The sequence below is a fragment of the Galendromus occidentalis genome, unplaced genomic scaffold, assembly GCF_000255335.2.
Source record: "Galendromus occidentalis unplaced genomic scaffold, Mocc_1.1 scf7180000077497, whole genome shotgun sequence".
Classification (NCBI taxonomy): domain Eukaryota; kingdom Metazoa; phylum Arthropoda; class Arachnida; order Mesostigmata; family Phytoseiidae; genus Galendromus; species Galendromus occidentalis.
In genome coordinates, this window is record NW_003805485.1 from 1,976,997 (window position 1) to 1,995,783 (window position 18,787).

At 50.4% G+C, this 18,787-nt stretch overlaps 2 protein-coding genes across 2 annotated transcripts; both read left to right on the top strand.

The window, feature by feature from the left end:
- The first annotated feature begins 289 nt into the window (after positions 1–289).
- On the top strand, positions 290–5,143 carry LOC100906172 (acylamino-acid-releasing enzyme). The gene is given in 12 exon segments (XM_029112395.1): positions 290–337; positions 1,368–1,597; positions 1,715–1,881; positions 1,967–2,086; positions 2,129–2,320; positions 2,779–3,072; positions 3,223–3,398; positions 3,527–3,682; positions 4,014–4,209; positions 4,292–4,450; positions 4,577–4,773; positions 4,883–5,143. Coding segments are annotated over 12 exon segments (2,148 nt in total). The 3' UTR covers positions 5,096–5,143.
- A 12,415-nt stretch (positions 5,144–17,558) lies between these two features.
- Positions 17,559–18,448, top strand: LOC108864663 (cuticle protein 16.8-like). The gene is made up of 4 exons (XM_018640745.1): positions 17,559–17,657; positions 17,761–18,015; positions 18,134–18,223; positions 18,314–18,448. Exons 1-4 carry the CDS (start codon positions 17,559–17,561, stop codon positions 18,446–18,448), a joined length of 579 nt encoding a protein of 192 aa, XP_018496261.1.
- Positions 18,449–18,787: the final 339 nt, after the last annotated feature.

The following is an 18,787-nucleotide window of genomic DNA, read 5'->3' on the forward strand; positions in this document are numbered from 1 at the left end:
CGAATCGACTCATCATTTCTTAAGAATGTACCATTAAGCATCGGACAATCACAAGCTCCAACTCCAACTACTATATGCCCTTTCCTTCGAAGAGGAAATATTGGGCAAATCTCGAGAGTCCTGAAGAGGGCATTCTTCATAGGATGTCTGTCGGGAGGACTTCTGAAAAGCAATCACCATGAACACCTGAACTCGTCGCTGGATTGCACCGCATACGAGATCTATCGTGCTTTAATGAGTTGTTGGTGGACGGTCGCATCTTCTAATTTCGCCCTTGAGCAGGGGCAGCATGGGCAGCACACTTTTCGCCGATAGCTCAATTACAGCGGTGTACTCAGTGAGTCCCTTCCGTTGGAATCCTTGGCGAGGAGCGGAATGGGTGTGCAATGGTTCAATGGAGCTCAAGCTCTGGCAACCGATAGCTATTACGATTACGAAAGCCGATGACAAGTCGATATTGCAAAGCACAACATTTGAGAGGCTCCCGACGCGGTGCGCTCACTGGCCATCGCTTCTTCGATCCTCATTCATGAGCTCCCTTAGAGGGATATGAACCGATTACCAAGCGTCCGCTCTCGGCTCGCGGAGCCGGCTCGAGAGCGGCTACATCGGCTTCGCCGACGTGACCATGTTTCCCGAAGCGGCATTATGCCGTGCTACCCGCCAATATCAGGCACCGATTCCCTGAACTCCTCCTGGAATTCCGGAGCGCATTCCATCCCCCGAGATATGGCCGTTCATCCATTCGGGCTCATCCCGGCAGGTCCAAGACCACGAATCGACCTCTTCTAGACTCGTGACCCTTCGACGAGAGGAATGATGTGGCCTCGGGAGTCGGGAGGTCTTTAGGGATGCATCCAGTCAGCTGCACCTGATTCTCGGTGGAAATAGTGCGCGGATCAAGCACCGCTGACTGTAACCGAATCTTTCGCCGTCTCAACTGTATCCCGTCGAAACTCGGGCCCGTAGAAGACCAGTACGCCCACGGTATGTCCTGTGGAATCGTGCGATCTGGTGGATTCTATTGGGGCGCTAGAAGAGTGTCTCGTGCTGTTTTGACGGAAGCCGGCTGCTATCTTTCGCCAAAACGTGCTTCGTCCATCTACCGGCGGTCCTGCTACTAGATTCGCTCAATTTCAAGGCGAGGGATGAATTCCAAAACTCAGCATGCGGCGAAGGAGAACTCGGTGGGCATTGCTAGTGTGCCATTCGAAGAACCAATAATATCATTGATAAAGAGAGGCTCGCTGGATAAGCGCTGATGCGGGTGTGGAATTTTGCGCTGTTTGAAGAACTTACTCACAAATATCGAATATTTGTATTATTATTCCGTAACCTCTCCCCTTGCTGAATCTTCTGTTCTCCAGCGAATTGAGGAGGTGACGAAGATCTACAGAAGACAGTTCGGAGAAGCATTGCCCACCGGCGGGGAAGTGAGGGCATGCGCGAAGAACATCAGGGTGACGACCTCGTGGACTTTGATCGATGCCGACATGGAAAAACGAGTCAACTTCGATACGATATCAAGCGCTGTGAGGAACGATGGAAAGCCCCAGTTCGAACTGATGCAGCCAGCCAAAGAGCTCAACGAATCCATGTGAGCGTCCCTCAATTGTCGTTCCTCGTTACATTGCCGGGAGAATATACGCCGATCGGTCGCGTAACTCTCGATGATCCGAACTTTCTTAATTCACTGAGTCTGATCTTCCTGCAGAATATTCTCTCTCGAGACTGATTCGAAGAGCCAACTGAAGGCAGTGGCCAAAGAAGTAACAATCGGGGACAAGAAGAGCGAGTACGTTGAGATCTGGAGAGCCGAGAATCGATTGGGGGTTTACGAATGCGATTTCGCCGATCTTCACGGGAAGATTGTCACCAAGGGTGGGTACTTGCAATGAGAATCGTAAGCGCTCGTTTCCAGATGGGCCCATGGACATGGATCATGATTCCTAACTTGGAATTTCAGGAGACTTACCATCCACGGAATGGTCTCTGGACGAAACGAAGCTACTCTTCGTTGCTGAGAAAAAAACGCCGAAGGCTGAATCGTATTTCGCAAAGAAACCCGCTGCGGGCAGCGCTATCGGTATGCTGAGGAGAGAAACTCCGAACTGATGGAGATTATCAGAGCTGACGCAGAAAAACACGCACCGTCCATGAACAGGTGAATCGTTCAGGCTGAAGGAAGATTGGGGTGAGCAAGTCGAGGGCTGCGTTTGTCCCGTTATCGTAATTCTGGACATTTCGGTCATGGAGGCCACGGTCATCGAGAAACCGGATTCGAGTCTCGGTCAGGCGATCTTCACCCCTGATGGCAGAGGTGGGTGGATACAAGCATTTGCGAACGATACAGCATACGAGCGTATACAGTCGCACCCCGTTACGACGGACTCCAAGGGACCCGCCGAAACGGTCCGTTACATCCGGGGTCCTTTGAATCCAAGTTCCTGCTCCGAGAGGCCCAGACTGAATCTGAGGAGCTGTTTGAATGCTTCAACGAGCCTGTCTTCTATCAGAATGCATACAAGCGAATGATTGTGACGAGGATTTCATCCTGGATTTTTTTTATAAGTTTCCGCCTCGCAAGACTAGGTTCGCTATAACTGAGTTGAATAACATGGGACGAGATAGGACTGGGGTCAAGGAATCAGGAGACCGAGCCATTTGTCAGTTACATCCCAGTCCGTCATAACGGGGTTTCACTTTGCACATATGAAGGGGGCGATCATCGAGACATGCGAAGGAAGCGTGCGTTGAGCCAGAGGTGTTCCATTCCAGGAATCATCGCGGTAGAGAGACCGAATGAGCCATATCGACTCGGGTCAACTTTCTGCAACAACCGACGCCAACACCTGTTCTATTACGATTTCGATTTGAAAACGTTTGAAGTGATTTCCGCTCTCAATAAATGTGCCTTTTCCCCCCGGATGCATTTGTCGGGGAAGACTCTCATCTACCTCCAGAATGAGATCGGGGGACCTCATCGAATGGCCGCCGAACTTCTGAGGGTGGATTTCAGCTCTCCAAGGAAAGAGCCGGTTGTGGTTGTTGGGATACCTGACCACCCGAAAGGTAGAAATGTTAACCTCATCCGTTCATTGCCTCCTTCGTGCCCCGCCACTGTCCGGGAGGTCCCTCCGGGTATCCTACCGCAGCTCGGGCTGGAATCTTTTGAATCCTCAAGGGACCATAAGTCATGTATTCGAATCGATTTTTTTTCAGAGAACGATTTTCCTGGCCTCTACCTCGCGGGCCTGAGTCGCGGGTGCATACTGGATGATGGGAGAACGGCTCTTGTGAATTCGATCTGGCATTCAAGATTGGATATCCTCAGGATTGACCTCGGCAGTGGCAGGATCACCAATCAGACACTGGATGATAAATTCGGATGCTGGACCGTGAGTTGCTATCACCCGAAATGACTTCTAAGCCGAAGCGATTCGTCCTTACTCTCGGAAGTGTGTGAACCCGTAGGTTCCACTGAGCCTCGAAGAAGAGATGCCAGTGAACAAACATACGTTTGCAGGTTCTCGACATCCACGGGGGTTTCATCCTGGCATCGCGGTCGTCGCCTTCAGTGAAGACTCACGTCGTCGTGGGCGAGATCGCGCAGGACTCAGTGGAGTGGCACGAAGTGAATGGCCTACAGGAGCTATCACATGTCGAGTGGCACCTCATGAAGGCAAGTAATGAGGCGAACACGAACGCATGGATATAACTCGTTAAACTCGTCATATATACATGTATATATTCCCTGTAGAGAATGCATTCCGGATTCCGAAAACATACGCGAGGTCGTTATTTCTGGTTCGGTTCATCAGGCATCGAATCCGGCTCTCTGGGGAACCTACGGGATCTGGCCTCGATTAGAGCGCTTCCACTCGCTCTTTGGGGCTTCCGGAGGGAACTATTTTTATGCATCCCCCGCATCGCCAGGACGGTTAAGATCAGCTGCGCGAAGCAGTCCCGGGATTTACACGCTACCTCCCTCACAACGGCCTCTCTTCTTTCAGCTCCGACCAGTGGATGAACCGGAACAATACTTTGAAGCCATTCTCATTCATGAGAGCAGCAGAGAAAAGCGCCCCCTGATAGTTTTCCCTCATGGTGGACCACACGCGACAAATGTGTTGGGCTACTCCAAGGCTGTGCAGCTCTTTCTTGGCTGTGGATACAGCGTTTTGTTCGTAAACTACAGAGGTTCCCTCGGTGAGACGAAGTCGCTGTCGATTTCCTCCGGGAGACGTCTTCGCAGCATCTGAGAAGATTGATTTGAATTCTCATTCGCTAGGTTTCGGGGAGGCTAACCTCCGAAGCTTGCCTGGACGGATCGGAGACGTGGATGTCAAGGACGTTCTCCAGGCCGCAAAAGCTGTTGATAAGTCGCTCGTGTCTGACCTTGTGCTTTTCGGAGGGAGCCATGGTGGATTCTTGGCGGCCCACCTCGTCGGTCTGTTCATTCATTTTCACGAGCTCGGTTCGAGACTCGGAAAACAAATCGATATCCTCTCGATCCTCCGATCAACTGGAGCCGAGTTCGCAATACTAAACTTCATTTTCCCGCTATATCCTCCAGGACAATACCCTGCTGACTTCAAGGCGGCTGTTCTCTTGAATCCGGTTTGCGACATGTCCATGCAAGGTCCCAGTGACATTCCCGACTGGTATTGGTATGAGTCGGGATGCAGCGGCGAATTCAAACACGACAGCTTACCGACAAGCGACGATTTGGCCCGCGCGCTTTCGACGAGTCCCATGAGATTCGCAAGCAAGGTGAATGAAATGAAAATTGAATATCCTTATCGAAGATGTCCACGATTCTTGAGTTGCGGGGTCGAGTGTGATCTGAGCGTAAACAACATATGTGTATATATTTCGGCAGATCGTGGCACCGTGTCTCTTTCTCCTTGGCACGAAAGACCTTCGAGTGGATAAGGGTCAAGGACTGAAACTCTACAAACATCTCAGAGCACGCGGCGTAGAGGCGAAATGCCGCATGTATGAGGACAATCACTCGTTATCGAAGGTGAAACACAACAGCGATCTCATGATTGCGAGCGTCGAATGGTTAGACACGTACACCAAGAAACCGTGACTGCTCTACACCCAAGGGAGATGAACACTGACGAAAATAAATCTTCATCAAGAATCTTCGCTCTAGTGGATCTCCGGGGAACATCCCAGATACATGAATTGCAGCAGCGTGAGGAGAATAGGAACCTCAGAGCTCACCTTGTTCACGCTAGCTCAAGGTTTTGACTAATGCGGCAGCATAAGCGACCGAGTCAAGTCGAAGATCCAAGAGGCTCGTAGAATCGATAGCGAACAGGAGTAGATACGTAGATAAACGTAATGTTCTCCGATAAGCCCATGCCCAGAGAGCAGCGGACGGAGTGCGTAGGCTGCTCTGAAGAATCACAGTGGTATGTTACTCATTCATGCATTCCGTATCTGGTGCAAGAGCAATCCTGAAGCTTCTTCGTCCTGCGGAACTCATGCCCTCTTCTTCGTACCGCATCTGGGTGCTTCGGGGGGAGAAAGCTGGGGGTGCGGGAGAATGGGACCAAGGGAACAGGAAAACGGAAGGAGTGAGGAAGGGCGGATGCATGGCAGATTAAGGAAACGAGAGAACTGAAAAACCGAAAAACAAAGAGACGAGTCCGCGGTCAGGTCTGGTCGCCTGAAACAATGAATCGGGGAGCGGGAACACGGTGAAACAGGCGGAGGGCGTAGTTGGGTGAGGGGGGAACGGTGAAACGGGATCATCACGAAAGAAAATGAAGTACCGCGGAATACACTGATAGTAAGCCAGCAAGATTGGTTGCTCTTCGAGCCAGCCGGGAGATTGAGTCCCGTGATGCATTCCGCTCCACGTGCCCTCATTACTTGTAGGAGCAGCAATGGGAAAGAATATCCCCTGCCCTGATTCAAGCCCAATATTCACTTCCAGCCGAAAATTAGGTGAACTTGACCAACTTTGAACGGCACTGCCGGGGCGGGGGCGAGAGGAGGGGGTTTGTGATTCAGATTCGTCGTTTTGATGCAGAAATGATCGTCTCTAGGAACTGCTCTCTGCACCCAGCTGGTATTCGACTTTTTCAGTCTCGTTTGTCTCTTCATCGTGCCGCTTGGGTCCACTACTCCCATCCTACAGCCGGGTCGAATGCAAAGGCAGGAAGCCTTGCCGGATCGTGGAATGCGCCACTGAGCAGACGGAACACGATGTCGCGTTAATCTGACGTTTGCCGGGGGAAACAGTGCATCGCAAGAACACCAGACTCGGAAGTCGGAAGCACGAAGTCAGATGCGGTCGGATCGATCTTGCTTGAAAAATCATCCACACTTAGAAAGCGATATGCTTGGTGCCCCGAACAGACCTCCGCACGGGGATTCGGCCGTTATTATCGAAAGAAGATTCTGTTGTCTCACCGAGCAATCATGAATCATGAATGAGGAGTATCGCCGACAACGACGCTCGACAGAATTCCCCCTACCCGGGATATTTCTCAAAATTCCAGTCGACAGCTCCCAATGATGGAAGAAACACTGGAGAAAGTTCAGCGCTTTCTTCGTCCAGAAAACACAGCGAAGTTCCGAATACTTCACTCCATCGCTACCGAACCAGACATATCATCGAGGTATCGAAGGAACCTCAGGAGGTACGCATGCAGGGTCTTCGTTCTCTGATACAGTCGAATGGAGCTCTCGGACGACAGTGAATTCTCGCGAAACCTCCTCTGAGCTTATTTCGAAATCCTGTCCCCAGATTCCTGCAGTTCTTCGGTGTCGTGTTCCATTCCTCGATGATTTGCGTGAACCTCTGGGCGATCCATAGGCTGTATATCGAAAAAGTCGACGGCTTTGGCGAAGGAATTCTCTTGCTCTATCTGCAGCTGCGTCTCTTATTCTTCAACGGCTCGAGCATGCTCTATTTCCTGAGTCGAATGCTTCGCGTAGGCACGATGAGAAATTTAGAAAATCTCACCCGAGATAACCACATGGGCATGTTCTTCAGTAGAATACTCCTCATAATAACTCATTATGGACGAATGATGGGTTCCGAGGAAAACGAGGCTCCCGCTGAAGCCGCTTTCGTATTCGAGCTCCCGCAGGCCTCAGGAAATCAAGCGCTGTGGTGGCAGACCTCGAATTTGGTGTGCCATTATCTACTTTTCGATGTAATTTGCACTTGGCCGATACCGAGAGTCGATCGAGCCCAAGAAGCTCCCCCTCCCCCGGCAAAGGCACCAGAACCCAAAATATGTAGGCTCCGGAGTCGCGCATTGAAAGATGAAGCCCCCCACAAGAAACTCCTAAAGAGAGTTTTGCGATCTAGGATGATTGATTGACAGCCCCGGGATGTGAGTCTGGAGAGGATCGTGGAGAATGTCGTCGGGGATATTCGGTCCGGCGAAAACTTCTGGTTGGGGATTATCTCTTGTTACTGCAGATCAAGCGCTCTACTCTTAATCACCCTGAGCGTTCAATAAAAAATCGCCTTGGTCGATCCCGGGGTATTTAGAACCTCCATTCCTATCCGCTACGGAAATTCGCACTTGGCTCTCATCATGGAAAGGGGGAACTCAAAACTTCGTCACCAACAACCAGTCCGACGAGATAGGGGGTATCGGTGAACTTTTGCCCCGGGCCCAGAGTTTCCGGAAGGGCCCCTAGCTCAGGCTTTAGTCAAATAATTTTGTCTGCGTCCCAGATTGTTCCCCTTTCCAAAAGATGCATGCAAAGGGAATTGCTGCTCTGACCAATTCGTTCCACCACTTCTCTAGTGACAGATCACAGACCATGATCGAGGGGGGCCCGTGTCCGAATTTCCCCCGGACCCAGAATTTCTCTCTGCGGCCCTGCCAACAACCCCTTGCTCGGAGCATGCATCGCTCAAACCCGCTCGGGAAGAAACGAATGGTCAGTCCAGCACCGTAACCCATTCAAGGGACCTACGGATCGGGCCCTCCCACGTGTTCTCGTGGTCGGCTTGAACACACAGTCGACAACTCAAGGCGTGAAATTTTTCCCGAAGCTCGACTTCAATCAAGAGTTTATTCCCGATTTCATTCGCTGTAATATCTCAGCGAAATCCCCATGAGCGACGTCCGTAGCTTTCGACCCTCCACGTGCGCCGACGAAGAGCTCAGAAGTTGTCGCTGAGTGAGCTACATCTCAGACAGACCGCAAATCGATGGGACAGAGAGGCCGGATGGATACAAGCGCGTAGGCTTGATGCGCAAGGGAGGAGGAAGCAAGAAACTCCTTTGAATAGAATAATTATCCCTCGTACACGGGAGAACTTGCGTAGGGGAGGCGATGGAGTGACCCATGTCTAATTCCGATTTATCACCGACCTTGTCAGCCTGGACTCAAACTCGACTTCCGGAAAGTATGAGAAGAGCGCATCGATGTCCAGAATCACTACGAAGAGAAAATCATAGACGGGGAGCGCAAGGGATCACTACATGGCAAAGTTGCCCGTCTTGATAAGGTTTAGGTTCATCCGATGATGATTCAACCCGTCGAAGTTCCTTCTCAACCCCCTGTGGAGATTCGCTCTTTGTAAGCCGAAAAGAAACGGGAATTTCTACATGAATTAATCTCTAAATAACATTTTGGGGTCTTCGCTTTTTTCTGGTTTCCGAATTCCTCGCCTTTCATTGGCTCGATTGCTTTCGTGGCTCGGAAGCTGATTAATGTCTGCGCAGCCGGTGATCGACACATACGCTTGAGAAGATAAACCAATGTTTTCTTTTTTCGACTCTCCTTTTTCACGGGGTTTTATTCTGGACTCGGATCATCAGGCGGATGAAGTTGTCACCGATCGTGTTTCGCTCCCGAATTCCTCCGACAGCGACAGTAATTCTCGATGAGAAGCTCTGGGGCAGATAGTCGCCGAAGTGAGATGAACTTCAAAAAAAATTATCATATTCGCGCTGATCTGTGTATGGCTCGCATCTTCTCTGCGAAGCCCGACCGGGGGACCCCACGATCGGTCTCAACTGGACCGGTATCGGAGATTACCCTCAGATTACCCTTTGGCTTTCTGATCGACTGACCTAGAGCCTAGATCAGATCCAGCCTTGTCTCGCGAGAGAGTCTTCAATTTCCCCCAAGAACCCAAATCCAGGAGAGTTTTCTCAACGAATTTGTCGCTAGGGCCCGTGCAGGAATGGTTTGTCGATGAGTTGTCCTCTCGTAATTTCCGGCGCCATGAGCAGATTCCACGAACCGCACCGAGGGGTCGCTGCACGGGAATCAACCCGCAAGCGACAAAATGGGAGAACTCTAGCTCCTATCGACGAAGAAGGGGCGACGTTGAAGCGATCCCGAGAGCAAGCTTCATTGAACCCTGGGAACGAATGTCTAGGCGTATTTTCTTCGATGTATGGATTTTCGCAGGGGTGGGAACGATTTTTCAATTTTCCTCCGAAAAGTCTCAACGATATGAATCAAAATTGCGTGAGCGTGCAGAGTATCGATACAGAAAACACGATGAGGCCGACCATCCTGTTCGTAATTGAAGAATCGACCAGCCGAGCATGAGAAGTGGATGAAAACGAAAAAGATCTTTCTCTCATTTCTGAAGAGCTGTTTCGACTCGGAATCGTAATCAATTCGCGCGCGATGAGTCCGGCATGAATGTTTCTGGGATGAGGCTGTAATTGCACTCTAGCGGTTTTTTGGTCGCCCTCGGCAAGTTTTGCGTGCTAAGGGATCGAAGATTCCATGTCCGAAGATATGGAATCCCTCCTCCTTCGACTTCGTCGGCAGTAATTGATGAACGCGGACATTGCCAAGGAAAGGAGATGTGGAAGGAGTGCGTTTGTTTGTTTTCTTCGTCCGAATTCGTATTTCGCATTGAAGTCACGGTTAGAGTGGGATCCCCTGGCGGATAAGAGCTCCCAGCCGTGGGCAATATCGTGGGCAAGCGGTGGTGAGTGGTGATAAATGATTCGCTTTCGGCTGCCTCGTTGTATCACGGATCCCTTGGCTTCGGATCGTCAGCTCATCAAGGAGGAGAGCGATGATCCTGCTCGTGATGCCGCTCGAGTGAAGAGCGTAGAGAATACGGAAGAGGGACGGAAGAGAGTGTTGGAGGTCTTTGAGGGTAACAACTCTCACAGATCATTCCTGTCGTTGTCTCCTGTCGTTGTGTCGGCGAATTCGATAAAGCAGAGAGCGCCCGCCATCTCTTTCACTCTGTCCCCCAGAAGGACGTTATCTGATTTATGCTCTTCGGAAAGAAGCTGACTGTTGCTGCCAGGGCCCGCGCTATACAAGCAAAAGCGTTTATGCAGAAGTTCCGCGCGGGGAGCCATCGAAATCAGCGAAGAAGGGATATTGTTGCTTTTCACGTATGAAGTGTTTCCATTCCGATGCCACATGCCGAAGGGAGAGCGTTTTGATCACTTGACCAGCTGCCAGGTCATGAGCCTCGAATGTCCTCGTCATTGGTTAGAGCGGCTGAGAATCCCTAGCTATTTATGCCTCCTTCGCGATGGGCGGTCGATGTTTGCGAGCCGTTGACTCTTCACGCTGGTCTGGGACCAGGAACTTCGACAAGAGGTCTCCTCCCCTCCGGAATCTTCATCGCCTCCTCCACCGTATGTATCTCGCTGTTTTTCGAGCTTCTGCCCAGAATCATTCCGATTCCAGTCTGAGTCATTGAGCGGGCGGCTCAGACGAAAATTGGATGGTTATGCCAGTCAGGTCTATCTAGCGATGTGATGTTTTGGACACACCATCTCCAGGATCGCACGATCGGAGGACAGGCTCTTACGATCTGGCAGACCTATATGTCACTATGCTTGCCTTCTGATCGCCAGAAATGATATTCTCGGTCGAGCAGACTCGAAATCATTTTGCCCTCGAAGCATGGAGTATTCTCGCTCAGTCGATCTCTCTAATTCGGCAGCGGGAGTTCGAAATATCTCGATAGCTTCCCGAATCGTTCTTTGGTGGCAACCCGACGGATACGTTCCCTCGTGTGCGGAAGATTAATATACGACCAGTTTGAAATTCATTGGCTGTCTAAATTTCTTAATTCGCTTCAGGAGTCATTGCTGCTCCATTGTGATCACTGATCACGGGACGGATTCTGATCATGAGTGACGACTCAATCGATTCCTGTATCCCGCAGAGCGTTTCAGACTCTGAGCGATCAATCAGTCTGTCTCTCTCAGATCGAAGGGTACATATTTGGGCAGCTCTCGGAGGCATCTTGATTTTCTTCTGTGAGCTGGCCGTGCTTTTCTCCCTTGATTTTTTCCGCTCAGAAAGTTTGATACTGTGATATTTTCTTCTCACAAAATCCGGCTCATTCCCCGTTGGACGGAGCGGCGTGAGCTCCGGAAGTCGGCGAGGTAGCTCCGATTTCGGACCACAGATCCACCCTTCTGTGTTTAGATTACATATTTCATTCGGAAATTGATCCGAGATGGGAATCAAACTGCTCGATCAATTCATAAATTCCTCACCCACTATCTCTTTCCAGAGAGTCATCGGCTTTCGGCTGCCGTGCAGAGCAGTGTCAATACCGTGTTTTCATATCACGTTTCCGGATCGTATTTATTCTGAAGTGTTTGCTCAGCATGACAGAGCCGGCTCAGTGTTTATATTTCGCGCCGATCAGTCATGAGAACTGGATGATGTTGGCGGTAATGAGCGCGTGGACCCAAGACTCATCCTCCGACCTTGCCTTCGCACTTGTATCCTGGTTTCAATCATTTTCGGCTCGCTTCAGCTAAACAGCAAGATACAAGATACTTCTGGATTTGTTCATTTCCTGGTCATGAGATGGAGCCGAATCATTCGCAGTAGATTGAATTTTCTTGCAATTTTTCTCTGTCCCCCCTCATTAAAGCGAATATTTCAAAACCGAAATTGCCGTATTCCGGCTCAAGCTAGGAAATTATTGAATATTGCATTCGGATGCCTCATCGAGGAGAAAGCGAGCAGGAATGAGAGCTCAACCGAGATGAGCCCAAGTTGTGTGGTGGGGTTCGAATTCATTCCGATTGCGTCGGGACAATCTCTCGAAGGTCGTCGCGTCGAATCGCGTGGCCCCTTCCAAAACCAGTCGACTTCGAGGATAATAAAACAAGTTGGAGAAGAGTAGGAAAGGAACGCGAGAAATCAGCGCCTCGGAAAGTGTTTCTCGATGCAAAGCTCCAGATGAGACCGGTGTCTCGGCTGGTGCTCGTCGGTCGTCGGAGATGTGGATTCCAGATTTCAGCTCAGACAAACACAGAATGTGAAAGTGGCTTCGCGCGAGTATTCTTATCAGTCACCGGGGCAAGCGCCAGGGATTCTGAATCGATGGAATCGGAAAGAAAGAATATGTCTACCGCGAGTCCGCGAGAGCCACGAGCATCCCATATCCGCAGATGCATTTTCGAATAGGGTTAGTTCCATTTGCTCAGAGAAGATGGGTCCAATGGAACCGTATTCACTCCGTAGGGGAATTCGAAAGTGAGCGTGGAACTACGGAGGCTTCAAGCGGGGGAGGGTCCGAAGTCATTGGTCATCAAGATTAGCTTGAAGTCCACAAGAGCTCTTCGCTGAAAGTTCGAACCCTGGTCCTGACCTTGTGACTCTGTTGTAATTGAGAGCTATTTGATGTCGTTGGCTATTCAATCAGGACCATAAATCACGCAATTAGCGCCTCTTCCAAAAAAACGCTTGGTCGTGGTCAGCCAGCGTTCTTCTGGATCATCTCCTTCAAAGGAAGAAGGGAGCGTGATCCGTGAACAATAAAGCGGTATCCATGTGCTCATGCCATTTCAAGAACGATGACGAAAACAACTATGTACAACAACAATAATGACAGCAGCAGCGTAAAAATGCTTTTTGGCACAGTCTCCCCCGTCGCATGATCCCTGACTCCGTCCAGGTTTGCCCACGTAAGACAATGGATAAACGAGGCATCATCAAAGATGAGACCTGCATTGTGGAATTTTCAGAAATATTATTACCATGTACTACCCAACAGTGAACGACGAAGTCTTTCCTGAGGGACGACTGTGAGCCGATAGCTCTTCAGATCGAATATGAGAAGTAACAGGTAGTTCCAGATTTCTTCGCTCATCGAGGACTTTATCGCGTATCGTGTCCCTCTGTGTTCACACCACTTCATTGATCAGGGAACAATATCCTCGCACTAGAAGGGTTCATACTCCCGATCGTCGGGCCTCGATCAGCAGCACAATCGGTGCCCTCAAGAAGTGATCGAATGTATCCAAAAGTTTTCTGTACGTGACGGAGCCTATCAGAGGTGAAGAGAATCTTTCAGTGGCTTCATCAGTGCTTCTGATATGTTCGCATCTGATTGCTGGCTGGAAGACCACTAACAGTATCTATGTGAGTTTTCTTGCCGTTCTACATCCTTAATCGGATGGGTTATTCTCGGATCAAGTCACCACGATAAATGTACCCGGATCGACAGTGAATACGATTTTCACTCATCAAACTTCGTGAGCAGACCACAATGAGCCGAGCACCATCGATCAGACTCTCACGTAACGGAGCCCTAGAAGCAATGGACTTGATGTGTCACACGGCTTCGGAACGAGCACGGAGCGCCACGAGGCTTGCTGAGGATGTCGACGCCACGAGGCGAAGCTCAGCGAGGAATGAAGACGTTTCAGATATCGCCCTGGACGTCGACACCAAATTGCACAAAGAGATTTTCAAAGCTGTTGGGCAAAACGCTGTGAAATCCCCGTTCCGTCGGACGTCAGGCACTTTGAGAAACCGCACGAGCGTGTCCACAACGATCGGAATGCTGAACACCGTGAAACCGGACAACAGAGTTGAGGAAGGTACATTCCTCCACAACATCTTGTCATTCGTTGGCTTGCACAACTCCAGCGGGCCGAAAACCTTCTGGAGCTTCAGGAAGATGCGATTCATCGCCGAGCTCAAGTCCGATCCGAACGAGGTCGTCTGCTCTGTCAGACATATACTCACGGGACATTTGGCCCTAGTGAAAGTGAAGAAGATATCAGCGTGCTCGGAGAAATTATTGAAAACCGAGAAGAAATGCTGGCATCGAGCCGCGTCCTGTCTACAAGTCATCCCATTCAAGTTCTATTATAAGACGGACGAGTTCCACGTGTTTATCTGCGAGCACTTCAACGGATGTTTCTTGAACGAGCTGATTGGAGAGGGTCTCATCAAGCCCTCCATGATTGCGAAGATCGTATCTCAGGTACGTTGGAGAGACGTTGAGTCAGCCGAAAAAAAAAAAAAAGACTGCCTCTCCTCGAGAATTTATTTCGAGCTCTTCCTGATTTCCAGTTGGCATTCGCTATTTGCTGTCTGCATAACTTGGGCATCATCTACCGAGGTTTGGCACCCGAGACCGTTCTCGTGGACGCCGAGGGTAACGCGCGTTTGATCGATTTCCAATTCGCTATCAATCGGAGTAAGAGCTACAGCGCAAGCGGCCTATTGCCGTACATGGCACCAGAGATGTGCAGCGGCTCCCACAGTTTCGAAGTCGACTATTGGTCTTTGGGGATTTTGATGTACGAAATGATAGTTCGACACCATCCATTGAGCATTTACTGTTGGAAGCTCGAGCTGGATCCGACTCTCGACTCTGATTACACCATGCTGTTATTGAAAACGGTTCCTATCAAGCTGCCGAAAAACGCAGAAGCGAATCAGCTATCATTCTTGAAGGAACTTCTATACGAGCAGCCTCGTCTTCGGATTGGGTGCAGACGTCGCGGCTTCGCGGATATAATGGAGCATCCATATTTCGCGAAAGTCGACTGGAGATCCTATTTCATCGGGGATAATTTTGTGCTCAGCGTGGGATCAGAGACTATCGAAGATTCGTCGAAAGAGAGGAGAACTCAGCCTCACCACCACTTCCATGCACATCATTGATGGCTGCTCGGAGGATGACTGGTGAGAATGGCAAACACCTGAACTACCACACTTTTTGGAGTAGACTGAGCTCAATGGGGCCCGTCGTCTGAGGGGAGGGCCAAGAAGGATTTAGAAAATCTCCTGGGTACATCCATTCAGATAATTATCCAGAGTCGAGGAACTTCTTCAGTCACGATTTTCAGACCTCACCCGGTAAAATAAATCCTCACAATTCACAATCAGTGAATAAGTATGCAATTGTATGTGAGCTTATTCTCTTCGTCTCTGATCGTTTCTGTCATAGTTTGGCTGCACATAGGCCGCCGTGTCCCTCGCGAAAGGAGCATCGAGCCTATTCATTCCGACGGGTCGGGCGGTCCCGGATCTCAGGGAGTCTGGGAGGAAGCTCACTTTTGGCAAGCCCTCCAGTGACTCCAACGAATTTTCACGAATCATCTGGGGGCCGGGAATTCGCAAAACATGCTTATCTTGATAGAAGGCGACCCGAGCTTTGGTTGAAGCTATCGAAAAGTACAGCATGACTTCTGCAAGCTATCGGTAAAAATCTGCGGTTTTTTCGCGGGTTCGGCGTGTGCCCTCTCATGTTTGACTGCGATGCAGATCGCGAGTGAGAATTCGTTACGCTAGTTGCCGTTCTCATCTAATAGCGTGCGCGTATGTGTATCGCGCACCTCGACATGAGTCTTCATAATTACCTACTTGACCGGGACGGTTTCGGCAATGGATCAGAAGACCCGGTTGTTTCACTGTGAGCGTTTGTTTTTCCTCCGCATTTAGAATAACTCTCTCGCGATCGACCAATCCGATGCAAACAGTAATTTGTGGATTTCTGGATGGATAATGAGCAGCGGACTTTCCAGGAATGATGAAGTACCGCAGTGTCGTTTATCCCTCATCAGCGCGATCGAACTGAAGCTTTTTCATTACTTTGCATATATTAATCGATTTCCAATCGAACATAGAAACCGCCACCAAGAGTTTTGTCCTACGAGCTGTTCCGACTGATGGTGGGCGCGTTGTTGAACTCATTTTGGCCGATGACCTACACCAAGGTCATTCGTTACAGTTCTCGAGAAGTTCGTTTGCTCGCTCGCTCAGCCTTCTATCGACTGCTCGTCATACCGCATTCCTTCTTGCACGGACTTGAGGAAGAGTATCGTCATCAACACCATCATCATCATTGTGTTCAGAAACCGAAATCAGTTTCCGATCCAATGCAATCAACGACCCGACCGCGGAGCAAGTACGATTTTGCCCTCGCTGGGAAAGAGCGTTGCTTTAAATACAATAAGGTCGCGCACCCGTTTGAGTTTTGGTGAGGGATTACTGTGTGTGAAATATTCCAAAGAGGACACCAGACATGAAGGTGAGCCGTGCATAGGGAGCCTCCGAGACCTCGAAATGTCATACTTCCGAGAAAGTCAGGGCGTCCCATTGTGGGTACCCAGGGAAGACTCGTCTTTCCTGGAGACTGATTGTGTCTCTCGCTCGAAGAGCGAGAAGGGGCAATGCGCTCCCTGGTCCCTTGTCCCACAGAGCGCATTTTTCTCAGAGTGCCACGATTGATGCGCTAACCGAGCGAGGTAGAAGCAATCGTCGAGCGCTCACTGTGCGGGGGAGAGATACTCGCCTCGTGGTCCCGTCGACGGGGATCGATGTCTCCACGAGCACGAATCGATTAAAGAAGAGGCACCCATTCATATATCACCACGTTGCGTCGCCCTCCGAATGTTCACGTTCCGTAAGAAGCGGTGCTTCATCTTGACGGATCACAATAATTTATTACGAAAGCCACCGCTGACGAACATCTGAGCATTAATCATTTTGACGATCGGCGAAGATAGATCCCCTCTATTGACTCGGTGAAACTGCGCGGTCTCCGTTCACGGAGCCCCGAGTCAGGATGCCTTGCCAGGGGGAAGATCTATGACTGAAGACAGAGATTCCGGTATTCTCGTCGGCGGTCCCGAGGATCTGGTTAATCACGAACCACGAGGCACTGACGAGTCGAGGCATCCGGGAACGATTCCGGGCATCGACTCCGGAGAGAAAGTACCCTAATTGGCGCTCGCGAGATTCGATTTGGCTGATGGAATCGAAATTCTGCGCGGACCTGGGCCACGCACAGATTCCTCGTGCGCCCGATTCCCCGACGGGCTGGGCGGTGTCGGATCCTTGGTTTCTCGTATGCCATGGGGGCCCTCATGGTGTCTCAAATCGTGATTCCACCGGGACCCCGGGAGTTTACGGCGATGAATCATTCGGCTTTCAATAAACTCCAGTGCATTTCGTATGCAGCGCTCTGATGAAATTCGGAGATGATCCGTGTCGTTTTCTGGTAACGATCCCCAGATCACGACGGACGAGACATTCGACCAAGGAGCCCAGCGGCTTTTGTCATCAATTATAATCCTGGGCTCAAGAAATGCGGCAGCGGTGACAACAGAGCGCGTGATGGGGGCTTGCAAAATATATAACTTCGTTTCCAAACACGGCTATCGGAATAAGAAAACGGCCGAAATCGAAAAACGTTTTCGAAGAGGGCGGAGAGTACTGCAGCTCCGATCAGACGATCAGGGAATAAGCAGGATTAAGGGATAGAGGAGTGAATGTCCTGAGAAATAATTTTCCGATTCCGTCAGGAGACAACTATAATGTGCCTTTGTCTCGGTCTTTTGGCCCCCGTCAGAGCGCAGAAGATCTTCGAATCGAACTACGAGACTCCAAATGCCAAACACTACCGGAGTGAAGACGTAAGTTATAGCTCATCGTAAGCACTTAAAGACGTCGATTGAACTTCTTTGTGACGCGAAGTACGCAAATTCGTGACGCCAATCCGGAGTTCGCCGTCGATAGGGCCTGGGGAACTTCAATTTCGGCTACGATATCGACGAGGGTAGCTCGGGATCGTTCCGTCGTGAGTCCGGTAATGCCCAGGGAGTGAGGCAAGGGTCGTACGGCTTCAGGGAGGCGGACGGTCGCGTTCGAGTAGTGAATTGGATCGCAGATTCCTACGGTTTTCGAGTCAGCATCCGTACCAACGAGCCCGGGGTAGTCGCCTCGAGCCCCGCCGACGCGTCCTTCAACGGAGCTCCGCATGTCTACTCAAAGGTATGCGTCCGGAATGCGAAATATATCCTCAAGCTGGAGATATGGTTCGAGGTAGAAAGTTTCCACAAATCATCCATCAGCACGAAGCGAGTCTGCTAATCGATTCTTCCCGAGTCAGGATACTCTGGGTGTTCCGCTACCGACCGAGGACAAAACCCACGACTTCGCTCCGCCATCCAACTCGATCGAGCAAAAACCGACCTACCAAGTGAGTCGATGCATTTCAAACTCCTCAATTCGAGAACTCACGACAAGTAGACTATATTCGCGAGCTCAACTCGTCTCGTTTTTCTCTTAGAGAGCGCCGGCCGTTTACGCGAAACCAGTCTTCGGCGCTAGAATCCCTTACGCGGCTCAAAGTCCCAAAGAATTCGATAAAGCAGGCTCATCGAGGGCCACGGTCTTCACCCCGTACTCGGTGCACTCCTTCTGAAATGGAGGGGTCGTCGTCCTCAGCGGGCTTGAACTCGCTCTTGAAACATACGCTGCCCGAAGGAAGAAGAGCCGAATGTAAATACCGTTCTGTGATTCCCGTGATCGCTATTCGGTCAAGTATGGCGTCGTTCCGCGGAGAGTCCCAGACTCGTTACCACCTTGTAAATAAACTGTCTCGGTCGGAGGATGGAAGAAAAAAGCCTTTTCACTTCTATCCCCTTTGTGTTTTTCGGATTTCGTCGTTCCTGACGCATCATTAGGGTATGGCTACCTTCCAGAAAATACGCAGCCTTGCACCAGGGGTTGCCCACGCTCGTTCGAATGGGGAGAACAGGTG